The sequence below is a fragment of the Corythoichthys intestinalis genome, chromosome 20 (genome assembly GCF_030265065.1).
Source record: "Corythoichthys intestinalis isolate RoL2023-P3 chromosome 20, ASM3026506v1, whole genome shotgun sequence".
In the NCBI taxonomy this organism is placed as follows: Eukaryota; Metazoa; Chordata; class Actinopteri; order Syngnathiformes; family Syngnathidae; genus Corythoichthys; species Corythoichthys intestinalis.
This window is the reverse complement of record NC_080414.1, coordinates 8,319,779-8,346,500: the sequence shown is the minus strand read 5'-3', so window position 1 is coordinate 8,346,500 and position 26,722 is coordinate 8,319,779. Positions and strand designations below refer to the sequence as shown.

At 38.5% G+C, this 26,722-nt stretch overlaps 1 protein-coding gene across 7 annotated transcripts in view; it reads left to right on the top strand.

The window, feature by feature from the left end:
- neto1l (neuropilin (NRP) and tolloid (TLL)-like 1, like) overlaps nucleotides 1–26,722 on the top strand; it is a 267,411-nt gene that overhangs the window by 215,222 nt on the left and 25,467 nt on the right. For all 7 annotated transcript variants that reach the window (XM_057824255.1, XM_057824259.1, XM_057824256.1 and 4 more), the window contains 2 exons: nucleotides 5,467–5,508; nucleotides 8,127–8,254. In XM_057824255.1, coding sequence (XP_057680238.1) covers nucleotides 5,467–5,508; nucleotides 8,127–8,254 — 170 coding nt within the window. The remainder of the gene's footprint in view (nucleotides 1–5,466; nucleotides 5,509–8,126; nucleotides 8,255–26,722) is intronic.

The window sequence follows — 26,722 nt, the reverse complement described above, 5'->3', positions numbered from 1 at the left end:
TAAGTATTTGGTCACCTACACCAGAGACAAAATTGTAGACCTGCACCAGGCTGGGAAGACTGAATCTGCAATAGGTAAAATGCTTGGTGTAAAGAACTCAACTGTGGGGGCAATTATTAGAAAATGGAAGACATGTAAGACCACTGATAATCTCCCTCGATCTGGGGCTCCATGCAAGATCTCACCCCGTGGCGTCAAAATGATAACAAGAACAGTGAGCAACAATCCCAGAACCACACGGGGGGACCTAGTGAATGACCTACAGAGAGCTGGGACCAAAGTAACAAAGGCTACTATCAGTAACACAATGCGCCGCCAGGGACTCAAATCCTGCACTGCCAGACGTGTCCCCCTGCTGAAGAAAGTACACGTCCAGGCCCGTCTGCGGTTTACTAGAGAGAATTTGGATGATCCAGAAGAGGACTGGGAGAATGTGTTATGGTCAGATAAAACCAAAATAGAACTTTTTGGTAGAAACACAGGTTCTCTTTTTTGGAGGAGAAAGAATACTGAATTGCATCCAAAGAACACCATACCCACTGTGAAGCATGGGGGTGGAAACATCATGCTTTGGGGCTGTTTTCTGCAAAGGGACCAGGACGACTGATCTGTGTAAGGGAAAGAATGAATTGGGCCATGTATCGAGAGATTTTGAGTGAAAATCTCCTTCCGTCAGCAAGGGCATTAAAGATGAGACGAGGCTGGGTCTTTCAGCATGAAAATGATCCCAAACACACAGCCAGGGCAACAAAGGAGTGGCTTCGTAAGAAGCATTTCAAGGTCTTGGAGTGGCCTAGCCAGTCTCCAGATATCAATCCCATAGAAAAACTGTGGAGGGAGTTGAAAGTCCGTGTTGCCTAATGACAGCTCCAAAACATCACTGCTCTAGAGGAGATCTGCATTGAGGAATGGGCCAAAAAACCAGCAACAGTATGTGAAAAGCTTGTGAAGAGTTACAGAAAACGTTTGGCCTCCGTTATTGCCAACAAAGGGTACATAATAAAGTATTGAGATGAACTTTTGGAATTGACCAAATACTTATTTTCCACCATGATTTGCAAATACATTCTTTAAAAATTAAACAATGTGATTTTCGGGGGGGGGTCACATTCTGTCTCTCATGGTTGAAGTTTGCCCATGTTGATAATTACAGGCCTCTCTAATATTTTCAAGTGGGAGAACTTGCACAATTATTGGTTGACTAAATACTTATTTGCCCCACTGTACCTACATATATCTTGTTGGAGGCTAAAGGATTCTGGAACAAACAGAAGAAAGGTGCTAAACCCATTATTTTTGTGTATTCCCTTTGCTGGTCACTCATTAAGTACAATTAGATAGTCTGATGCCGCACTTTCCAACCTATAGGCTACTCACAGCTTTAAACTTGTCATACGATCAATAGTCAGGCAGTCAATCACAGGGCAAAACCCATATCTGAACTGTGAAGCAGATATGCTAACCACCAGGGCCGGACTGGGACTCATTTTCAGCCCGGGAATTCAGCCCAGACCGACCCACGTTATATCATTAAAAATAGGGATGTCCCGATCACATGTAGACATGCCCCAATTACGGTTTTTAAGGTATACAGTGGTATGAAAACACCAAGGTTTCAAAACCGCAAAAAAATTCCGTCATAACGTCCCTAAGGTGCAGTATTAGCGATTTTTTATGTCCTAACAATGCATGAAGAAATCCCTCACTTGCAACTGTAGGGCTCAACCCTCCCCCATCAGTCGTTGCTCAGTGTCAGTGAGTCAGCTGTGCTGCACGATGGCTGGAGGAGGTAAAACTCCTGAACTTTTTCCCCCATCGAAGAAAACGAAGTCACTGGTATGGGAGTACTTTGGCTGCAGAAAAGTTGGTCGCCCGTGGTTTAGAGGAGTAGGGCCAACCAACATGTAAAACATGTTTTCGGTGGGTGGCTGCCGAGGAGGCAATACCTCCAAAATGATTTCGCATTTGTACAAAATTAAAGGTTAGTAAACACTGTTATGAACGTTTCCCACCATCTACGAGAGTTTACTCCAGCGTGATTAGTGTGTCTAGCGGTGATAAAATGTTTTTCTTTTTCTCTGGCAACTGTCTTTGTTAAGAAAGAGAGTGTCTGTATGATGTAAACCAGATACGAGTCATACACGTGGCTTTTTATGGAAAATAATTCAATTATTTTTGTTCTGATATTAATAATGTTGAGCTGTGGCTGTGAGTTTAGGCTCACCTAAAGGACTGAATTGTAATTTTATTTAGAATATGTCAGTTATTTTTTGTAATTTTTCATTTTAACTTACCATTATACTTATGTTCCAATTTGCCAATATGTTTTGAAACATAAAATCTTATTCAATGGAAAAAAGCTCGTTGCATTAAAAACATTTGCTATTTTTTCAGCTTGTTTTACAAGTGCTTTTCTCTTTTTAATTATTATTTTTTGGCTCCACCTTTGCTCTTTGTATCCATGATCCCAGCACTGAGCTAGTAGCTAATTTGGCTCAAAACAGTCTCCGATTAGCAGGCGGAGCTGCGTCTGAAAAAATATATATACTTTTATTTTTGGCCCACAGGGACAGCGGGAACAGCCTGTAAAGTGGTATGAAAAAGTATCTGAACCTTTTGTAATTTCTCACATTTCTGCATGAAATTGCCATCTAATGTGAGCTGATCTGTCAAAATCACACAGATGAAAAAACTCAGCTTTAACTAAAACCACCCAAACATTTATAGGTTTTCATAATTTAATGAGGATTTTATGCAAGCAATGACAGAAGGGGTAAAAATAAGTAAGTGAACCATCATATTTAATATTTTGTGCCCCCCCCCCCCCCCCCCCCCCCTTTGGCAGCAATAACTTCAAGCAGACGCTTCCTGTAGCTGCAGATTACACTGGCACACCGATCAGGATTAATCTTCTGAAACCATTCTGAAGTTGATTAACTTCTGTGTTTTGGGTCATTGTCTTGTTGCAGCATCCATCCTCTTTTTAGCTTCAACTCTCGAACAGACGGCCTCAGGTTTTCCTGCAAAACATGCTGATAAATTTTTGAATTCATTCTTTTATTAATGTCTGTAAGTTGTTCAGGCCCTTAGGCAGCAAAACAGCCCCTAATCTGTTCCATTTTCCCTCCACACATGATATTGTGTGTTACTCCCAAACAATTTAACTTCATCAGTTTCATCAGTCCACACAAAATATGTTGCCAAAACTTCTGTGGAGTTTCCAAGTGCCTTTTTGTGAACTCTAAAAGAGCAACAATGTTGTTTTTAGACAGCAGTGGTTCATCTGTGGAGTCCTCTTTGCCATAGTTTTATTTAGAGTTGATGTATGCACAGAGATATTGGACCAGTGATTTCTGTAAGTCTTTAGCAGACACTCTAGGGTTCTTTTTTTTACCTCTCTATGTATTCTGCACTGAACTCTTGGCGTCATCTGTGGTGGATGGCCGCTCCTCAGTAGAGGAGCAAAGGTGCCAAACTCTCTCCATTTGTAGACAACTTCTCTGACTGTCAATTGATGAACATCCATACTTTTAGAGATGGTTTTGTATCCTTTCCCAGCTTCATAAAAATCAACGATCCTTGATCGCAGGTCTTCAGACAGCTCTTATGACAGTACCATGATGCATCTCTTCTCATCAACACAATTCTTACCAGGTGTGTGTTTTATAGTGGACAGGGCCGCATTAAATCACTCATAAGTGATTGGGCACACACCTGACTTTAATTGTTTGGTAAAAAATGGTTTCAATTGCTCTTTAAGTCTCCTAGGCAGAGGGTTCACTTAACACTAGAACTACCAAAGGTGGATCAGTTAATACAAATATCTTTTGTTACCAGAGAAGGGTCATCTGAGTCTAATCGGCATCTTTTGTGAGCATTGAGGTCCTCATTAGTCATTCCGATTCAGACTCTCAAAACCACAGGGTTGGATTGTTCCAAATAACATCTTGAGTGTTTGCATGGCAGGGCTGCCTTGCCTTTGTCAGACAGTGGACCGCTCAGGCATGCAATCGGACGGACAACCTTTTTACAGTATAACTGTATACTGAAGCTTGTGTTTGCTGTGTCAAAACAGCTGTTTGAGCTGTTGTGAAAAGTTCTTTGGTCATTGTGTGCTTCAACATAATAAACTGTGAACCTTGACAACTGAATGTTGGACTTGTCAAGACAAAGTAAACGTGGTTAATGGGATTTGTCCCAGATGTTCTAACACTAAATTTTCTCAAATGTAGACAGTCTGGTTTAGCTATAGTTCTGGGTGCCAGTCTTAGTTTCATGCCACATGGCCCTCTCATCATTTTTACACTAAACCAGTAGTGTAACAAGTCTGGATTTGCAAATATACAAGATGCTAATTGCAGCTATCCAGAGTGAAACCGCCCCTTCACACCGAGGCTGCTTGATGGCTTGTTTGAGGGGTCTATTGTTTGATAAAGCAATGTAGTCAGTTTAGTAATGGGGTCATTTGATGTCTTTCTGGTATTTCTTTATTTTGCAAAAAAAAAAAAAAAAAAACGGGACTTCTAGTGTTAAGTATTTTTTTCTCCTTCTGTCATTGTTTGCATGCTATCCTAATTAAAATACGAAAACCTGTAAATGTTTGGGTGGTTTTAGTTCAAGCAGACACTGTTTTTACATCTGTGTGATTTTGACAAAGATCAGATCGCATTTGATGGTGATTTTATGCAGAAATGTGAGAAATTCCAAAAGGTTCCGATGCTTTTTCATACAACTGTAAGTAATACTCACTGTCATGAATAAATACCTAACAAAAAATTAAAATAGTATTAAAAATGTGTAAAACCCGGCCAATTAGCCACTCCGGGCCTGGACAACGCTTATATAAAAAATGTTGCTTTAAAGCTTTTACGTCAAGGTGACTTTCAAAACTTTACCAAATACTTCCTCTATCCCATGAGGCTGATAAAATGTATGGGTTTGGCACACTCCCAGTTTTGTGAAACTTCATCATGGATTAAATGTATCCTCTTAAAATGCCCTCTACATTTTTTTGGAATACTTCTCGCACTTCACCCAGCTTTATTTCTTCTATTAACTAAGAATGTAGGGTAGAGAAGTATAAATTTGCAATGAGGGGCAGTTTTTCATTCTGCAGTGGAACAGTTTGTGAGCTCGGCTCTCTCTGAGGTCCAAAATTGGTGACCTTGCAAGTGTTCTGGATAAATGAGGGGCAAAAATTGCCACAGATCAAAATCTTGCAGAACTAATTTCCATAAGAGTGAAAACTTTTTCTTACTGAATGCCTCCTTATCATAACAATGTGATCTCAATAATAACCTTAAAAAATAATCATGCTCATAAACTAACCAGATGATATTTAAATTGAGCTACATGTTATACACTTCAGTTTATTTGACAGGCACTCTTCCATCATCTGTGTGTTTCTGAAGATCTTGCTTTGTGATCTTGCATTCTAGTTGAATCCCTCCTTTTTTCTCTCCTCAGATCCAGACTTTTCAGACATGGGAGTACCACCACCCCTACCCTGTAGGTATTCGCTCTCTCTACCTTTTACCATATTGGCCCGAATATAAGACGGTGTTTTTTGCATTGGAATAAGACTGACAAAGTGGGAGTTGTCATATATATTTAAAGGGGGAATTCAAAATTTTTGACATCAGGCGTAATCTTCGAGTTAGGAGGGGTTAATTAGTCAGTGGAGTTGATTTCAAAATATTCCGTATCGTTTGTTAGTCTTCTATTATTTTTCAGGGCTCCGGAGTGGCTATGCTAATGCAAGTCAATATGGCCAATGGCTATGTTTTCAGGATAAAGTTATTAAAACTAGGGCTGTCAAACGATTTAAATTTTTAATCGAGTTAATTACAGCTTAAAAATCAATAATCGTAATTAATCGCAATTCAAACCATCTATAAAATATGCCATATTTTTCTGTAAATTATTGTTGGAATGGAAAGATAAGACACAAGACGGATATATACATTCAACATACGGTACATAAGTACTGTACTTGTTTATCATAACAATAAATCAACAAGATGGCATTAACATTATTAACATTCTGTTAAAGCGATCCATGGATAGAAAGACTTGTAGTTCTTAAAAGATAAATGTTAGTACAACTTATAAAAAATTGATATTAAAACCCCTCTTACAAATTGGTAAAATTTTCAATCAAAAAATAAACAAGTAGTTCGCCATTGTTGATGTCAATAATTACACTATGCTCACTCATGGTAATAACTAGGGTTGTTCCGATCATGTTTTTTTGCTCCCGATCCGATCCCGATCGTTTTAGTTTGAGTATCTGCCGATCCCGATATTTCCCGATCCAATTGCTTTTTTTTTTTTTTTTGCTCCCCATTCAATTCCAATTATTCCCGATAATTTTGCCCGATCATATACATTTTGGCAATGCATTAAGAAAAAAATGAATAAAACTCGGACAAATATATGGGGAGAACAAGTATTTGATACACTGCCAATGGGAAAACCCATTGACATTCAACATACAGTTCATAAGTACTGTATTACATTATTAACATTCTTTCTGTGAGAGGGATCCACGGACAGTGGACTTGTAATTCTTAAAGGATAAATGTGACTTTGTATATTGTGACTAAATATTGCCATCTAGTGTATTTGGTGAGCTTTCACTAAATGATACTGTAGCCATTTAACTGTTCTGCCCAAATGCATTATGGGAAGTGCACCCATGACTGTGCGTAGTGGTACCAATTGATATATCATCTTCTCTGCGTTGGGAAATAACACAGGGTGCTAAGAAAAAGATCAATTACTACCTTTCTTCCCCACATTACTTTCCACGATATTTCTAATTGTAGGGAGAAGGATTGTAAGGCTTTAGCCAATTAAAAAAATGCTCCAAAGGCTGCCAAAATTCACTCTACTCATTTTACGCTGCCTTTTAGCTCTATATATAGATAAAATGTCGCCATTACAGATTGAACGCGATAATGTGTTAGTGGGTCGTCCAGCGCATGCGTTAATTGGGTTAAATATTTTAACGTGATAAATTATTTAAAAAATGAATTACCGCCGTTAACGGGATAAATTTGATAACCCTACCTTAAGCCTAAACTAAAGACTCTGGATGAGTGTAACATATTATGTCTGTAACGTTAAATACAATTAGAAAACGATTTAAATAAAAATATATATATATATATTAAAAAAAGGCATGTCCGATATTTTTTTGTTGATTCCGATACATTGAAAATGACGTGATCGGACGCCGATCGATCGGGACATCTCTAGTAATAACCCATAAAATCAGTTGGACCCAAGCGCCAGCAGAGAGAGCCAAACACCAAAAAACAAGTAACAAGCGGACATTACACTGTCATTTTAGTCTATTTGAGCGGGGCATGTGCGTTAATTGCGTCAAATATTTTAATGTGATTAATTTAAAAAATTAATTACGCGATAATTTTGACAGCCCTAAATAAAACTTACCATTGCATGTCAATACCCATTCACGACGCTAGATGGCGCCAGATATCAATTAAGCGAATGCTGAACTTGAGGAACAATGTTCTGTCATGACAGATCTCAGCTACTCTCAAGTTTAACCAGTTTGCATTATTTTATTGCAATGTTTTTCCTTATTCAGATTTGTTTCAAGTCTACAGTTACAGTTAGACCTCACTTTGATGGTTAATGCAGTTATTGCAATTTTGTTGTTTTATCACAATAAATTGGTTTATTTACATTTCAAAAACCAGAAGCCATTCATTTACGAATGTGATTGCACTTTAGTTCACATATTTAAATGTTCAGATATTAAGATTTGAATGAGGCAAAATAACATGCTTTTTCTCTGAAATATTTTGTTACAATCATTTGTTTCAGATGTACTGTAATTTATTTTCTGTATAAAAATTAATTTTGTGTTCAAAAAGTCTTTTTTCAAACTTGAGTCTTGAAAAAGAGGGGGTCGTCTTATAATCAGGGCCGTCTTCTATTCGGGCCAATACGGTAATTCATCCCTGTGCTCGCTTTCCTGTTTTCATTCATTACAGTACTCACTTTTCTGATGAATGTTTTTTTTTCATGCCAATAGTGTGTACTATTTATTTAAGTTGACAAGACTGTATTTGCTTTATTTCACCGGTGTGCCTCAGCGTGTCAGTACGACATGGTTGGTCCGGAAGGCATCGTTGAGTCTCGTCAGATCACCAGAGACGGGAAAGCTGGAGCCAACGAGGCCGTCGACTGCAAATGGTACATCCGGGCGCCGCCACGGTCCAAGGTGAGTCAACCGCCGGTCTGTCAGGTACACGGTTTACAAAGTTTTTATTCTTACTCATTTCCATTCAGCCACTCACTATATGCAGTAAGATGAGGGTCAGAGGGTTGCATCAGGAAACCTTGATATTACATGAGGGCTGTCTGCAGCTGTCAGCAGTATCCCAAAGTGGGTATTCATAGCTGCTATGGGGCCTTGCATCATTGAGGGGTCAGACAATTCAGTCGAAGGAGTTCATGTAGGGTCACTTTCTCTTTTTTAGTCAGCACAAAGAACAAATCAGAGGAAGATGTGTAAGGGCTGATTACATAGCGTTCCTGTGTTCTGCTTCTGTAACTCACACTGGGCATGCTCCACATGTGTGGGCTCAAGGGCGTCGGTTTGCATAGGGACGGAAGAGACATAACACTACCAACTTTTCAGGATGCTTAAATTCTCCCCACCAACTTTTAAGCAACCTTATTTGCATTATATAATGACGTCAGTTATATAGGTCATTTACATTGTCTTCCTACAGTGGGGCAAATAAGTATTTAGTCAACCACCAATTGTGCAAGTTCTCCTAATTAGTTCTCCTAAGATTAGAGAGGCCTGTAATTGTCAACGTGGGTAAACCTCAACCATGAAAGACAATGTGGGGGAAAAAAACAGAAAATCACATTGTTTGATTTTTAAAGAATTTATTTCCAAGTTAGAGTGGAAAATAAGTATTTGGTCACCGAAAAACAAGCAAGATTTTTGGCTGTCAGAGAGGTCTAAGTTCTTCGAACGAGGTCTAACGAGGCTCCACCCGTTACCTGTATTAATGGCACCTGTTTTAACTCATTATCAGTATAAAAGACACTTGTCCACAACTTCAGTCAGTCAGTCAGTCACACTCCAAACTCCACTATGGCCAAGACCAAAGAGCTGTCGAAGGACACCAGAGACAAAATTGTAGACCCGGGAAGACTGATTCTGCAATAGGTAAAATGCTTGGTGTAAAGCAGGGGTCCCCAAACTACGGTCCGCTGGCCGGATACGCCTCGCCTCCGCATTTGGTCCGGCACCCTGAACAATACCAGAGAGTATTTAGATTTTTTTTTTTCCTCAATAGTGTTATTTATTTCCTGGCCTTTTCTGTGAAGAACTCAGAGAGGATTATTTGGTTATTATTTATTTAATTAATAGTGTGTTTATTATGCTATATTATATTATATTATATTATATTATATTATATTATATTATATTATATTATATTATTTTACTGTATTTTACTGTATTTTACTGTATTTTATTTTATTTTATTTTATTTTATTTTATTTACTTTTGTTCCGTGAAGAGTCCAGAAAGGGTTATTTGATTGTGGCTTTCTGAAAAACAATACATTTTTACATTTAGGCACTCCTGCAATCGTCACACTTTTTCTGTTGCAAACTGACCCCGGCCCCTCATCAGAGAAGGGAAAAGTTATGTGGCCCTCACAGGGAAAAGTTTGGGGACCCCTGGTGTAAAGAAATCAACTGTGGGAGCAATTATTAGAAAACGGAAGACAGACAACACCACTGACAATCTCCCTTGATCTGGGGCTCCATGCAAGATCTCACCCCGTGGCGTCAAAATGATGACAAGAACGGGGAGCAAAATTCCCAGAACCACACGGGGGGACCTAGTGAATGACCTACAGAGAGCTGGGACCTCAGTAACAAAGGCTACTATCAGTAACACAATGCGCCGCCAGGGACTCAAATACTGCACTGCCAGACATGTCCCTCTGCTAAAGCCAGTACACGTCCAGGCCCGTCTGCGATTCGCTATAGAGCATTTGGATGATCCAGAAGAAGACTGGGAGAATGTTTCATGGTCAGATGAAACCAAAATAGAACTTTTTAGTAGAAACACATTTTCTCATGTTTGGAGGAGAAAGAATACTGAATTGCATCCAAAGAACACCATACCCCAGGGGTCCCCAACCGTTTTCCTGTGAGGGCCAGATAACCTTTCTCTTCTCTGATGAGGGGCCGGGGTCAGTTTGTAACAGATAAGGTGTGACGAGTGCAGGAGTGCCTAAATGTAAAAATGTATTGTTTTTCAGAAAGCCACAATCAAATAACCCTTTCTGGATTCTTCACAGAACAAAAGTAAATAAAATTTTTAAAAAATAATATAATATTACTGTAATATAATTAGGGCTGTCAAAATTATCGCGTTAACGGGCAGTAATTATTTTTTTGAATTAATCACGTTAAAATATTTGACGCAATTAACGCACATGCCCTGCTCAAACAGATTAAAATGACAGCAGAGTGTAATGTCCGCTTGTTACTTGTTTTTTGGTGTTTGGTGCCCTCTGCTGGCGCTTGGGTCCAACTGATTTTATGGCTTTCAGCATAATGAGTGAGCATGGTGTAATTATTGACATCAACAATGGCGAGCTATTAGTTTATTTTTTGATTGAAAATGTTTACAAATTTTAATAAAACGAAAACATTAAGAGGGGTTTTAGTATAAAAAAATTCTATAACTTGTACTAACATTTATCTTTTAAGAAGTACAAGTCTTTCTGTCCATGGATCACTTTAAGAGAATGTTAATAATGTTAATGCGATCTTGTTGATTTATTGTTATAATAAACTAATACAGTACTTATGTACCATATGTTGAATGTATATATCCATCTTGTGTCTTATCTTTCCATTCCAATAATAATTTACAGAAAAATATGGCATATTTTATATGTGGTTTGAATTGCGATTAATTACGATTAATTAATTTTTAAGCTGTAATGAACTCGATTAAAAATTTTAATCGTTTGACAGCCCTAATACAATATAATGTAATATAATATAATATAATATAATAACACTATTAATTAAATAGATAATAACCAAATAGCCCTCTCTGGGTTCTTCACAGAAAAAAGCCAGGAAATAAATGACACTATTTAAAAAAAAAAAAAAAAAAAATTGTGTTTTTTTTTTTTTTTTTTTTTTTTTTTTTGTTCAGGGGGCCGGACCAAATGTCGGCCCGCAGGCCGTAGTTTGGGGACCCCTGCCATACCCACTGTGAATCATAGGGGTGGAAACATCATGCTTTGGGGCTGTTTTTCTGCAAAGGGACCAGGACGACTGATCTGTGTAAAGGAAAGAATGAATGGGGCCATGTATCGAGGGATTTTGAGTGAAAATCTCCTTCCATCAGCAAGGGCATTGAAGATGAGACGTGGCTGGGTCCTTTAGCATGACAATGATCCCAAACACACAGCCAGGGCAACAAAGCAGTGGCTTTGTGAGAAGCATTTCAAGGTCTTGGAGTGGCCTAGCCAGTCTCCAGATCTCAACCACAAAGAAAATCTCTGGAGGAAGTTGAAAGTCGGTGTTGCCCAACGACAGCCAAAACATCACTGCTCTAGAGGAGATGTGCATGGAGGAATGGGCCAAAATACCAGTAACAGTGTGTGAAAAGCTTGCGAAGAGTTACAGAAAACGTTTGGCCTCCGTGATTGCCAACAAAGGGTACATAACAAAGTATTGAGATGAACTTTTGGAATTGATCAAATACTTATTTTCCACCATGATTTGCAAATAAATTCTTTAAAAATCAAACAATGTGATTTTCTGTTTGTTTTTTTTCTCCACATTCTGTCTCTCATGGTTGAGGTTCACCCATGTTGACAATTACAGGCCTCTAATATTTTCAGGTGGGAGAACTTGCACAATTAGTGGTTGACTAAATACTTATTTGCCCCACTGTATGAACAAATGTCGTTTTTGAGTTTGGTGGGTGGCGGCTTATAGTCAGGTGCGGTATACATTTTTAGAATTAAAATAAATAAACTCGGGCTGTCAAACGATTAAAATTTCTAATCGAGTTAATTACAGCTAAAAAATTAATTAATCGTAATTAATCGCAATTCAAACCATCTATAAAATATGCCATATTTTTCTCTAAATTATATATATATTCTGTAAAATAAATTGTTGGAATGGAAAGATAAGACACAAGATGGATATATATACATTCAACATACGGTACATAAGGACTGTAGTGGGCATTTCACTCTACTGTCATTTAAATCTGTCTATGCTGTCCTCACTCCAAAGCGTCTACTTTTTCCAAAGCTAGACAGCTAGTGAATGACACCTTAATAATCAGACTTCTTCCTTTTTCATCTGATTTATAAATAAAATGGCCTCAAACCATTGTCCTCTTTAGACCGTCTTAAAACTACAAAAAAAAAGTACACAAGCATTGCATTAGCAACAACGTTAGCTTAGCACGCTATACAAGTTCACTAAACATTAAAAAAAAAAAAGCGTCTCATACAAAAAATATAACATTTCGCTTACTAACATAATATGTACATTCTTTACAACAACCATACTTACGGACAAATCTTGTCCAAGGATCATATAAGCACAACATTACAACGTAGGCGTCAGCCCGAGACGTCATGCAGCCATATTGAACTGGCAAGAAAACAATAAACCATGTCGCAAAGCGACCACAAGAGTTCGCTGTTAGACAACACAAAAAGCCTTGCTGTAAAACTTACCAAAAGGCAGAATACTGTCTGAGCGGGACATGTGCGTTAATTGCGTCAAATATTTTAACGTGATTAATTTAAAAAATTAATTACCGCGCGTTAACGCGATAATTTTGACAGCCCTAAAATAAACTGATGCAGCTTCAGTTTGCTTGTGTACATACACACATTGTAAAATAGCACTGGTGCCACTGTCATGTATGGCTACATCTGTTACTTCGCTCTTATCTGACTTTCACACATCTTTCTATTGTCTTTGTTTCCCCAAACGAATGTCGTAACATGCTATACAATGTCACACAGCCAACCAATGGTATCGGATACTGTGCAATTACTTCAATTGTCAAATATTGAAGGAGGGGGGACAACCTTTGGCATACTTTCCTCTTTTTCAGGGATGAGAAAACAGACACAAAAACCTGTGTTTTCCGTTTTCGGTGGCGTAGAACTACACAGTGTCACTTTGGGAGATATTTATATTTTCCCCAGTTGCTAATATTGCACTGATAAACTACCACAGTGTGCAAGCCAGAAGGAACAGCAACAGGAGATAATGACATCCTATACCAGAGGCTCTAATTAACTGCATCGAAGAGCTCCAGAGAGAGCAAGGGAACTCCCAGTGTAAACGGGGGAAGAGAAAGGATGAGTAAAATTTATAAGATTTAATGATGCCTTTTTTTTTTTTTCAAAGAAACACAAAGGGAAAAGCAAGGGATTTATTGTAGTCTTCCTCCAAAAACATGCAATATGCAGCTGTCAAATAAATTCAACGGCTATTAAACGCATGCCACACGGTAGTGTTTAAGAGTATAATAAATTCACCCCATAGGACCGATTAAATGTAAGTCTTTGTGACATTTCCTTGCACCTAAAAGGTAAAGGTGAGTTCACACACTGGTTGTATTTTACCCCTAAAGGCATAATTGTATTTTTCGTAGATTGAATCTGGTGAATTGTGTTACCCTGTATGAATTTATACACTATAATCAGGGCAAGAGACCATTATAGGGCCCCCCACCCCACCCTTGTCACGGCAACATACGCAGTACTTTAACACTTTGAAAGCAATGACAGTGTAAAATTTCAAATTATTTGAGATGGACAGTTAAATTTAACAGGCCGTAATGTGATGTGACACAATATAAACAATTTCCATCTATTTTCCCATGTAGGCTACAGTACAATCCAACTGAGAGTGCTATGCCTGCCTGCTAATCAACAAAAGAGTATAAATAAACATCCTGTGCCTCCCCACTCCACATCCCTGGGGTTATCAACAGTGTTGTTAATTTAACTTTAAACAAGTAATTAATCACAGTTACAAATTACTTCTCCCAAATAGTAATTGCGTTAGTAACTCAGTTACCGGAGTGTAAGAGTAATTAGTTACTTGGCAAAGTAACTACTGATAATTTTCATGGTTTTTTTTCTCAAAAAAAAAAAAAAAAAAAAACAGGTCACACAATGTGAAGTTTAAAGGTTTGTTTTGGGGATAATTCGCCCTAGCCCAATTCTTTACCCTCCACTTAACTAGACACAAGGGTATTGCGATAACTAGATAGTAACCTTTGCTATGTGTGGACGTCATTTAAAGTTGTGAATCAACCGTTAAAATTGCTCCCATTATTGCATTAGTTCCCTTCTGTCTACTTTCAACATGTGTACGTTTTAAAACTGTTTCATCATTTAAAGATAGATTTAAGTCAAGATTTTGCCGATTTAGGAGCATTTTAGATTTTTAAAAAAAAAAAAAGTTACTTAGGTTCGCTACGAAGGATCGCTACATCAGAGCCTTCCTGAGAGGTCTACTGCTTTAAGATGGCGGCTGTTTACTAACGCATGTAGTCCTTAAAACATGTTGCCAATGCACCCGTGTCTGGTATTTGCATCTAGTTCTATAATATGTGATATCTACTGTATCATGTGGGCGTAGTTTGTAGGCTATGGCTGCATTCAGGTATTATTGGAGCCACCTAGCATCGCGTTTGCAACGGCGTCTTCCCCACTCCTGCTCTGCTCTCTCGTCTCCGTGAGTCCGTCTCTCTCAGACTTTTTTTTAATTCAACCAACTTAGTAACGCACGCCTTTCCCGCCTCAGTAACGGTAACGGCGTTGCCAAGATGAGAAAAATAATTAGATTACTCATCACTGAAAAAAATAACTTCTTTAGTAACGCCGTTATATTCTAACGCCGTTATTAACAACACGAGTTATCAAGCCCTCAAACAGTGATGCGCCTAGATTTTTTTGACAGAAAAGTCATTTATAACATCAGTGAAATCCAGTTTTTGAAAAAGCTCACATTTAATGGAGAGCATGGTGTTACCGGCATTCCCAAGGGGCCGCTGTCCCCTACAATATGACAGGCTTTACCAATTTGGCGCAGACGAAGAGGTGGGCGAGCAGAAGGGGGTGAGATAGGAGTTGGCGAGAGTTGTTGCGCGGTAGCGCTGAGTTGAGTGGGTGTGAGTCCCCCAGTGATAGTAAAAGTTTCAGCAAAACAACAGCAACCCCCTTCGCTACCGGCCGTTTTACTGGATTTTGACTGATTTTGCAAGGCCCACAGAAAATTCTGTTCTATTGCTATATAAACATGGAACCCACCAAAATAAAGATTAGACTCTTCTTTCAGCAGGAAAAAGTTAGTTCATATCTTTTTCAGCATTCAGCATTAGAAAATAGCTTAGTTTGAGCAATTTTCCAATTTCTGATGAAAAATCAGAGAAATTAAGCTTTTTGTTAAAGCATAAATTTCAAACATAACTTTGACTTTAACACAGCTATTTTTTGCATTTGTTACATCCCAAACATCTCAATAATGTTTTCCTTCTACAAAATAACATAAACAACAAGACAAATAGCGCTTTTGATCAAAGATGGGTCCGATCACGTCATTTTCAAAGTATCAGAATTGGCAAAAAAAAATATCGGACATGCCTTTTTTTAATACATATATTTTTTTTATTGAAATCGTTTTCTAATTGTATTTAACGTTACAGACAAAATGTCTTACACTCATCCAGAGTAGTTTTGGCTTAAAGTAGGGCTATCAAATTTATTGCGTTAACAGCGGCAATTAATTTTTTAAAAATTAATCACGCTAAGTAATTGACGCATGCACTGCACGACCCACTCACGCATTGTCGCGTTCATTCTATAAAGACACCGTTTTACCTATAGATAGCGCTAAAAGGCAGCGTATAATGAGTAGAGAGAATTTTGACAGCCTTTGGGGCCATTTATAATGTGCCTAAAGCCTTACAATATCTCTCTCAGCAACTAAAAATAACGTGAGAGGCGATGTGGCGTAGAAAGGTAGTAGGTGATCATTTTCTTAACACCCTATGTTCTTTCCCAACGCAGAGAAGATACATCAATGGGTGTCCCTACGCACAGTCATGGTTGCACTTCCCATCATGCATTTGGGCAGAAGTTAAATGGCTGCAGTATCATTTACTGAAAGCTCAACAAATACACTAGATGGCTATATTTAGTCACAATATACAAAGTCACATTTATCCTTTAAGAATTACAAGTCTTTCTATCCGTGGATCCCTCTCGCAGAAAGAATGTTAATAATGTAAATGCCATCTTGAGGATTTATTGTCATAATAAACAAATACAGTACTTATGTACTGTATGTTGAATGTATATATTCGTCCGAGGTGTATTCATTTTTTTCTTAATGCATTGCCAAAATGTATATGATCGGGAAAAATTATCGGGAATGATTGGAATTGAATCGGGAGCAAAAAAAAAAAAAAGCAATCGGATCGGGAAATATCCGGATCGGCAGATACTCAAACTAAAACAATCAGGATCGGATCGGCAACAAAAAAGCATGATTGGAACAACCCTAGTAGTTAATTATGTTGTGTTGTTTGAGCAACATATAGGGTTATTCAGCACCCGTCTCTCTCTAAGCAGCTTCTTGCTAACGTTTTTCTGGTTCCAGCAGAGTTAACTAAATTTCTTTAGTTTAGTTAACATTAACAGTAGAAAACACAAACGGAAAGATACTTCTCTCTAAACAGGTTCGTACTCGAGTTTTGCAGGTTAGCAAGTTTACACAGTTTAATCTTACGCTAACTATGCTGCAGGTCGGACTTTCAGTAAAAAAATTAGAGGTCACAACATTTGCGTCTTTTTAAATAACTTACAGTGGCTGTTGCTGGCCGAAAAAAACTTATAGGGGCGGAGGAGGCGGCATGTCGTCGACATGTACTGTATTTCTGTCGGGGCAGGGTGAGTGTGAGCGCGTGTGTGTTGGGGGGGGCCACGCATTCAGCAAGTGACAGGGGGTTAATGTAAGTTTGAACATAAGAAAATTAATTCACTGAATAATGGTAGTGTCATTTCTATCCTTAAAACATATGGGAGGACAATCTAAATTACCTGTATAGCTGAATTCATTATATAATGCATATAAGGTTGCTTAAAGGATGGTGGGGACAATTTGAGCATCCTGAAAAGTTGGTAGTGTTATGTCCCTAACGTCCCTATGCAAAGCAACTCCCTCGGTTGGTTGCGAATGCGATGAACAGCGGGTGCTCACCGTTCCTTGGGGCTTTTAGCAAAAGTGTGAATATATTCTTCCACCAGTCAGTGATGGATTCTGCTTCATTACTGGCTGCAACTGAATCAATAAGCAGGCAGCCTATTTTCCTGCTGGAACCAATCTCTCGCCTTACAAATTGGTGATTGTATCTATTTGATCCATTGCCGTCATTTGGGTTTTTGATGCAATCTGAACTTAATTTTTCCTCATCCGCAGTCCCTTTTGTCCACTGGCATGCTCGAATTTGAAAAATAACAGCTTTTTTTTTTTTTTTAAACTAATATCAGTAGATACAAAAACAAAAGAAAATGTTCCTCAGAATCTTTGGAATAACAGCATCTCTGTTGTTGCCATAGTATCGGATCACCGATAATGTGGTATAACAGATGAGGACCAGCTTTGACACTGTTCATGCTGTTCTATATGGTGCTGGAACAAGTTATGCTAGCATTTGTAAATTAGCTTACATTTCCTGTTCTTTCTTGAATTTAGTGTGGTATTCTATAGTTAACCCATATTCCCTTTGTTAATTGTCTAGGTGTGATATGAAAACCTTTATGATTTTTTTCCCCCCGTATTTTTCGGACTATAAGTTGCAGTTTTTTTCATCGTTTGACTGGGGGTGCGACTTATACTCAGCAGCGACTTGTGTGTAAAATTATTAACACATTATGATATCATTTTACATTTTATTTTGGTGTTTTGGAGTGACACTGATGGTTTGGTAAACTTGTTAGCATGTTCTTTATGCTATAGTTATCTGAAGAACTATTAACAGGGTACCCGCGGGTTATTAAAAGTATTAAAAAAGCATTGAATTTAGTTTTTCATTATTAAAGGTATTAAAAGTATTAAATTTGCTGTCGTAAGTCTGGAGTTTTTTCACCGTGGTGTTAATTTTGAAGAACATTTCAGTGCAACCTAAATTATATCCGTGACGAAGTTTTTTTTTTTTTTTTTAATCCATAATGAAGATGACGGGTAGAATTTTTACGATGCAATGCGCTACAAATCGTAATGCACCTCGTGCGTGCGCGCTGTTAGCATCTTTAGCATCCAGCAGGCAATCGCACAGTACTGTGTGCTAACGTAAGGAACTGCTCAAATGCCTTAGTTGTTATGTTCGACGAAAGCCTCAACAAGACAACCAAGTCCAAACAGTTGGACCAGCATGTGAGATATTGGATCGGCGACCAAGTCGCATCCAGATACTTTGGGTCGCAGTTTATGGGTCATGCGAAGGCAGTGGACCTGCTTAACATTTCAAAGTAAGTTGCCAATTTCTCCAATTAAAATGTGTTAGATGCAATAATGTATTTCTACACGGTTTGCCTTTCGAATGAATGTGAATTTCGTAGTTTTAACTCAAGAGTTAGCCATGTTCAATGGGGTATTGGCAGGTGCACTAGCCTTAGCATAGATAAACCGGAGTCGTAGATCAACAACTGTTGTGCCGAAAAATAGCCGCCTCGCGTGAAATGTCCCCCCTGACGGGAACGCTTATTTATAACGCTTTATTGAGCGTTTATTTTATTTTATATATTTGCTTATTTATTTTATTATTGAGCGCCCACACGTCACTCGTACAAACAGCTTTTTCTTACCAAACGATGGACATGGAAACGATTTTCTTGTACCGTAAATATGTATTATTTTACTCTCCTTGAAGTAATAAATGTCATACCTTTGTGATTGTCATTGGGATATGGTCGTGAAAACCTGTAGACTAGTACATTTCTGTTCAGAGATGGTTATGTGGCCCAGTCCACGATTTGTTACTAAAATACAGTACTACTACTTTGTGTAATTTATTTATTTAAAACTGATTTTACAGTTAAGGTGACCAACTTGACAATCACCAGTTAAGGTGACCAACTTGAATCACCAACCTACCACCTTGACTTGGTCCTCTTAAAAGGGAAACCTGTTGTATTGCAAATGTAATTTCTGAAGTTGCTTTACAAAAATAGTGTAAAATCCATTTTATTCTGGGGGGGAAAAAATCTGAAAGACCTTATATTTAAATGCGTTTTACTTGTATCTTCAGTAAATGTGCATTCTTTTGTCAAACACACTTGGTAATTGAGGTTAAATTTGACGTTCAGTGCTTTATTTTTTTAATATGATTCAGTATTATCTAAATAATGGGTGCGAGAAAAGTATTAATTTTCAGTTGAAATGGCATTAAAAAAGGTCTTAAAAGTCTTGAATTTAGATTTATCAATCCTGGGGGGACCCTGATTAATAGCTATGGCCACGTTCGCGTTCTGCCTTTGGCAATGTGTGTTCAATTTTATTATTGACTTTTTTATATTGAAATGCATGCATTGCGCATTTACGTCTCGTCAGATGAAAACTGGCATCTCTCTCATTATGTTTTAGCCTCCCAAAACATGTTTTTAGCTCGTTATCGTCTCGTCATCCTCATGAAAAAGTGTTTGTTGACAAAATATTTTCATTATCGTCATCGCTGACAAAAACAACACTGTTGTGAGATCAGTTCCAGTTTCAGGTCTTTTAATTCAAATTTCCGCCAATAGTATCAGGAAAAAGTATGTTTTTCCGTGTGTGTTTTTTTTTGTCCAATTTATTAAATAAGATCAATCTGCTGGGATGCACTGGACATAGGTGTTGCCTGTCCTTTTTAAATCTCTCTCCTTATATTCAATATTGTGATACGATAACCATCTGATAATTATCGAAGCGTATTCTAAGATAACTTTTCATCTATGTTTAGTAATTGTGTTCCTTACTTTGACTTTCCCTCCATGCCATGCAAAACACAGTATAAGAGTATTATTGGCAATTTTAAAAATATTTTTTCAACCATTTGTATGATTTCACCCGGGGGCTTTACTACCCTGCTGAGAAACCAGCGTGCTCTGACTCTTAGAGCCATAATGTTAAAAATTCAAGTCAAGTCACAACATTAATGTGATATCCTTAAAAATCCATGCTGCATCCTTCCCAAAGGGGAGAGAAAAAAATCTTCTGAAGGTCTTCCATCATCCATTCCTGCCTTCATGGACTAATAGCGATTTAATTCCCCATACGTCGAGGCATTGTTTTTGCAATGTACACGCCGTGGGCAAGATACATATGATGTATGGATAAGTGCAACTTTGCACCTCCTGTAGAAACTAATGGCATTCAGAACAAAAGTTGTATCAGTGATAATAATGCTGAGTTTTGATTGACACCATCAGAGCAGAGGCAAAAGTGATCAAATATATCATACATAATACAGTCCCTGACTATCCCTTATCCATTTTGTAGAAACAATTGGTAATAACTTGACTTTTAATTATTCAGTTGGTTTCAGAAATGGCTCATATGAAAGCTAAGACCCTCCCAAATGATGCTGAATGTACAAAAATATATTTGTTTCACTGAAAAAAGATTTATCATTTGATGAAGACATCAAGGTCAAATTATGGCAAGACAAAAGTTTTGTCACCTACAGAAAGTAGTGTGAAAATTAAACAAAATAATGTACTTCAAATACAAAAATATGTTACATAACACAAGCGAATTAAGTAGTGGTGCTGTGAGATCCAAATTTAATATTTTGTATGACTTCCATGGGCTTAAAGGACTGCATCCATGCGGTTCAGCAAGGATTCATACAATTTATTGATGAAGTCATCAGGAGCATCAAAGAAAGCAGTCTTGCATGCCTCCCAGAGTTCATCAATATTCTTGGGTTTCGTCTTCCATGCTTCCTGTTTCATCCTACCCCAGACATGCTCAATGATGTTCATGTCTGGTGACTGGGCTGGCCAGTACTGGAGGATTTTGATCTTCTTTGCCCGATAGTATTCATTCCGTGTTGATGCGATAGTAACGGGGTCCTCAATTAGCGGACCATGGTCCACGACACACCTCTTTGCGGACCCAAGGACGAACGAAAAAAACGAAGAAAAAAAAAACTTTTTTCAACATATATCATTTGTATGAATCACCGATCTATCGCTATGCGCTACTATTCTATCGCTAAGTTATGTTTCATTTTTAGTCAAGTATCTTCTACGTGTAATGGGTATAGACCCTACTCACCTATGTCACAAAATGACGTGTTGCTGTATCCGGCCGCCATATTGTCCGTCATTTTTTAGCCCTATTCTAAATGGTTTCAATTAGTCGTGCAATTTATAGAGCAATTCATGGAAGCCCCGGTGTTATCTGACGCTGTAAACTCATTGGATGCGTTGCATAAAAGTCGTTATGTGGAAAAGCTTCAGTTTATCCATTCGCCAGATCCATATTTGATGCCTAAATCGATGTTTTTCGACCCGCGGTCTTCGCCGTCTCTGCCTGACATCTGCTACCCTGATATTTACAACTATCTTGTCCTCACAAAATCAGCCTATTCTCACGAAAGTTTGAAAAACTTTTAAGAGCTTGGAGGCTTATAAATACTTCGTTGCTGGTTGGGTGAAACAGGTCCTCGTCCACGAAAATTAAAAATCTTTTGTTCTTGCTAACATCCACTGTCAAGTCTAATGTATTTCATGTCATTTGTCAATGGAGCTAGGGCTTTTAATGTTTATATGGTTTAGCGATAGCACTCTCACTACATACATATATAATGTGTAATAAATATGAAGTGCGATAGCACTACTCCAGATTGTCCCGAGTTGAATTTATTTTTTGGCTTTTGACCTCAATAGTGAAATTGTAAATTAATTGTATGACAACTGTCTTATTATCCCCTTATAATTAAATATTTTCAGGTAGTTCATTCACAACGTCTGAGTGTATGTTGTCGGCGATTAGCCTAGCAATGATCTTAATTGTGGTTGTCAGCCCAAAACCCTCTAAATATATATTAAATGCATCTTACCAGATATAAAATGACTACTACATAATCTGTGGTAATCGTTTGGAGCCCAGTTTTCTCGTCGAATTGCAGCAGTCCATCTCGCTCTCCTCTCCGGGTCTCTCGGAATACGGTAGAACTTCAAGTCTCTCCGTCTATCTTCTCTGTTATTGCAACCGACCACCACACACGCCTTCACCATTTTGATTATTAATGTTAACGAGCAGAAAAACACGCCATAATAGGAGGAATTTACGTAGCGGTAATGCGTCAACAGGACGAGTTGACGGACAGTATGGCGCGGGGGCGTGGTTGTGACGTCATGTGAGTAGGGTCTATACGCAGGTCCACGTGTGTGAAGCGGTGCGTGGAAAACCTTCCCTCCGATGCCTTCATGTGGGTGCGCTGGCAGCTAGGCTGTCAGCTCGAGCTCATGGTCTAGCGGTTAGTGTCTCCACGTGCCGAGTGGAAGCGTCGTGATTGCGCGGGTTCGAATCCTGACGTGGACGAGGAGGATCGGAACGCGGGATGGTGCGGATACACCGGTTACACATGTTCTCACTTCTGTTGTCATATCTCTGACGACAATGCGCTGATTGGCTGAGAGAGCCTACATGCTACTAGCTAGCGTAGACGGACTACACCAGTGTAAGCAAACTCAAAAGTCAAACACGAGTCGCACCCAGCACTTTGCAATCTGTTTGTACCTGCAGTCGTGTACTTTATTTTAATCGTACTTTTGTATTTTTATTTTTAAGTCAAAAAGTTAATTTATTTTTATTTCATCAGAATGAACATTGTATTTTTGTTTGGTCAAAAGAAAACCACCTTTACCACCTTCGACCTGCCTTGTACTTGACCGACATTGATAAATGGACCCAGGCTTGTATGAAAAAAAATAATTGTGGACCTTCAAGAATTGGTATTTGAGGACCACTGCTATAGTACAATAGTCATTATTTTTGTTAAGATGTATTTGGTGCATGAGGGCCTGGCAGGTGGATTGTTGGCACTGCATTAGCCTTCAGACTGAGCCTAGAAATTAATAACAAATAGTAGGCTTTACCCCGTGACAGGCTAAAAAAATAACTCTCAAATTCACATGAATAGACGACTTGTCAACTAACCTATCTACTTATGACAGGTCAGCAACAACAACATGTCGCACTTCAACAAACAGGCAGTAGGATTTGCCCTCGTATATCAACAGAATTGCATCAAATTTTAGCATTGGAAAAGCCAGTAAGGGTCTACTTAGGTCCAGGGGTGAACAGGACAGGACAGGACAGGCACTATTTATGTCTGTTATTTGTGTCCTCTTTTTGGAAATCAAACTATGATCACCGTAGAGTGATGTTGAGCCAGCATTTGTTTTGATGCTCCTACGCATGTGGGTCAATTTGCATAGCGCATCTCGGACTGCGTGATACTTGAACGGGCTCAATGGACAAAGGCAGTGTGAACGGGCACGCCAAAAAAAGCGATATGACAAAAAATCGGAATTGTGCATTAAGACCTGCAGTATGAACCTAGCCTTACTTTGTTAAAAACAACTAGCGAAAAATCGAGCATTTTTCTGTGTTTTTTTCGATTGTGGCTGCTCCTGTTTGGAGACTTGACTTCTGGCACTCTAGTTTCTCTCCCGACTGAGCACCTTCACAAAGCACTCACAGGCGGACACACTTTGAGATTCCCTTCATCGAAAGACCAGCATCTGCCATGGCATTAGAGCGATATAACTTTAGCGAAAAATGAATGAGACTGAGTCTCCAAAGATTGTGTACATGTTAACATTAACATCAACAATGCAAGTAGAATTGCTGAAAAAGCAATATAGAGCAAATGGACATGTTTATGCAATATCACTTGTTTGTTGCTTTTGATATTGCTTGTTTGAAATCTACATTGCTCGTCATTTTACCGAAGCCGTGATGATATTGCAGGCTCCATTATCCAGCCCCATCTGCAGCTTTCGTCTTTGGGCAGTTAAAGTGTCACACTCCTGTCACACTTTGTGAGCGGTCCTACTCATTAACCGTAATGATGGCGAGTTCGGCGTGCAGCCAAGTGAAACCGCAGATGTCATTGGGCAATCTTGTCTTGATGAACGAGTCGCAGAATCTGATGGAAGAAGAGCGTGTCGGAGGGTTCACGTTCTAAATAGCATCTTAACAGAATTCCCTGCATTATCAGAAGCATTGTGTTTACCTTGAGGGTTAGTGTGTGGGATATTTTTCCAGATTTGTGGTTGTCTGTGCTCTACTATTTATTTTTCATGGTTGTTTTTTGTTCTCGTTGAGTTGCTGTGGACAGTTTTAGGTTAATGAGGTAATAGCGTTGTCTATCTCACATTTAATAGTACCTCCTCTAATGGACACCATGCCTAAATTGTTTGTTGGGTGCATCATCATCAACTTGAATGAATAAATAGATCACCCTAATAGACACATCTCGTTTTTCCGCATTGGAAAAAAGGTCGGGGTGATTACATTTTGATCCAATAATGTGTAGGCGACGTCCAGGGCCTTCTACGCCTTTAGATAAATGGAATAAATAAATTCTGGACCAAAAAAAAAAAAAATGTACATGAAATGTTAACTATGTTGTTGACAAACTGACAAACCCACAAGCATCAATACCTCAGGAATTGGCATCTGAGGTGTCCTGTAATGATTTCGCAGCATTCTTTACACACAAAGTACTAAAGATTAGACAGACTGTGTGCAACTCCAGATTAACAATTGTTACACTAAATGCCTCCCAAAATGTCCCCCACGTCAATCTTAGACAGTTTAGCCTCTTGGATTATGCCACTTTAACAGAAATTGTGTCAAAATTAAAGCCCACAACATGCCGCCTTGACATCCTTCCTTCAAACTTTTTCAAAACTGTTTTTCATTGCTTAGCCCCAGACATACTTCAGATTATAAATACTTCTCTCCAAACAGGAGAGTTTCCACAGACTTTAAAAACTGCAGTAATAAAACCTCTCCTAAAAAAACCTAATCTGGATGGCTCAACCATTAGCAATTACAGGCCAATATCAAATCTGACATTCCTGGGGAAAATTATCGAAAGGGTTGTGTTCGAACAGATCCAGACTTTTATGATGCAAAACAATCTTTTTAACTCATTTCAGTCTGGATTTCGGCCACAACACAGCACCGAGACCGTGCTTATCAAAGTCCTAAATGATATTCGTCGGAATACCGATGCAGGCAAATCATCTGTTCTGTTACTATTGAATCTCAGCGCCGCATTCGACACGGATGATCACAACATACTACTCAGCAGATTGGAACAGTGGGTAGGGTTTACTGACACTATTCTTCAGTGGCTCACATCCTATCTACATGATAGGGATTTCTTGGTGTCAATCGGAAACCATCAGTCAGAACGAACCAAATTCACGTGTGGAGTCCCTCAAGGGTCAATTCTTGGACCACTCTTATTTAACATCTATATGCTTCCGTTAGCTCAGATAATGGAACAGTATGACATCTCCTATCACGCCTATGTAGATGACACACAACTGTACATTTCTGTGTCCCCACATGATTATAGTCCCTTAGTCTCCCTGAGTAAATGCATTCATCAAATCAATGAATGGATGTGCCAGACTTTTCTCCAGTTAAATGTGGAGAAGACAGAGGTGATCATTTTTGGGCCAAAAAAGGAAAGGTCAAAGATAAGCAGCCAACTTAGCACAATGTCATTTACAGCTACAAATCAAGTCAGAAACCTTGGTGTAATTATTGACTCAGACCTAAAATTGGATAACCATCTAAAGTCCGTCACTAAATCCGCTTATTACCACCTAAAAAATATAACCAGAATTAAGGGGCTTCTGACTCAACAAGACATGGAAAAACTTATGCATGCATTCATTTTCAGCAGATTGGACTATTGCAACGGTATATTTACGGGTCTTGATAAAAAATCAGTCAGGAAGCTGCAGCTAGTACAGAATGCTGCAGCCAGAGTCCTCACAAATACAAGGAAGCTGGACCACATTACACCGGTTTTGAAACCGCTACACTGGCTTCCAGTGAGTCAAAGGATAGACTATAAAATACTATACTGCTCGTCTACAAAACACTTAATGGCCTTGGACCAAAATACATGCTTGACTTGTTAGATTCCTATGAGACATCTAGACCACTAAGGACGTCTGGAACCGGTCTTCTGCATGTTCCAAGAACAAGAACCAAGCAGAGTGAGGCAGCATTTAGTTATTATGCTCCTCACCTCTGGAACAAGTTACCTGAATGTCTGAAGTATGCTCAAACTGTTAGCTCTTTTAAATCAGGGCTAAAAACGCTTTTGTTTAGCACTGCATATCCATAACTGTCTATATATTTCAATCTACTTGCTTTCTATTCCTCTTATGCTTATCTCCATTGCTGATTTCAATTATTATTATTAGTAGTAGTTTTTGTTTTATTTTTATTTATTTATTTTTATTCTATTTGTTATTAAATGCGATCTTTATGTATAATTTTATTTCCGATTTTGTCTTAGTTTTTACGTTGTATTGATTTAAATGTGATTTTTATGATCTTCATG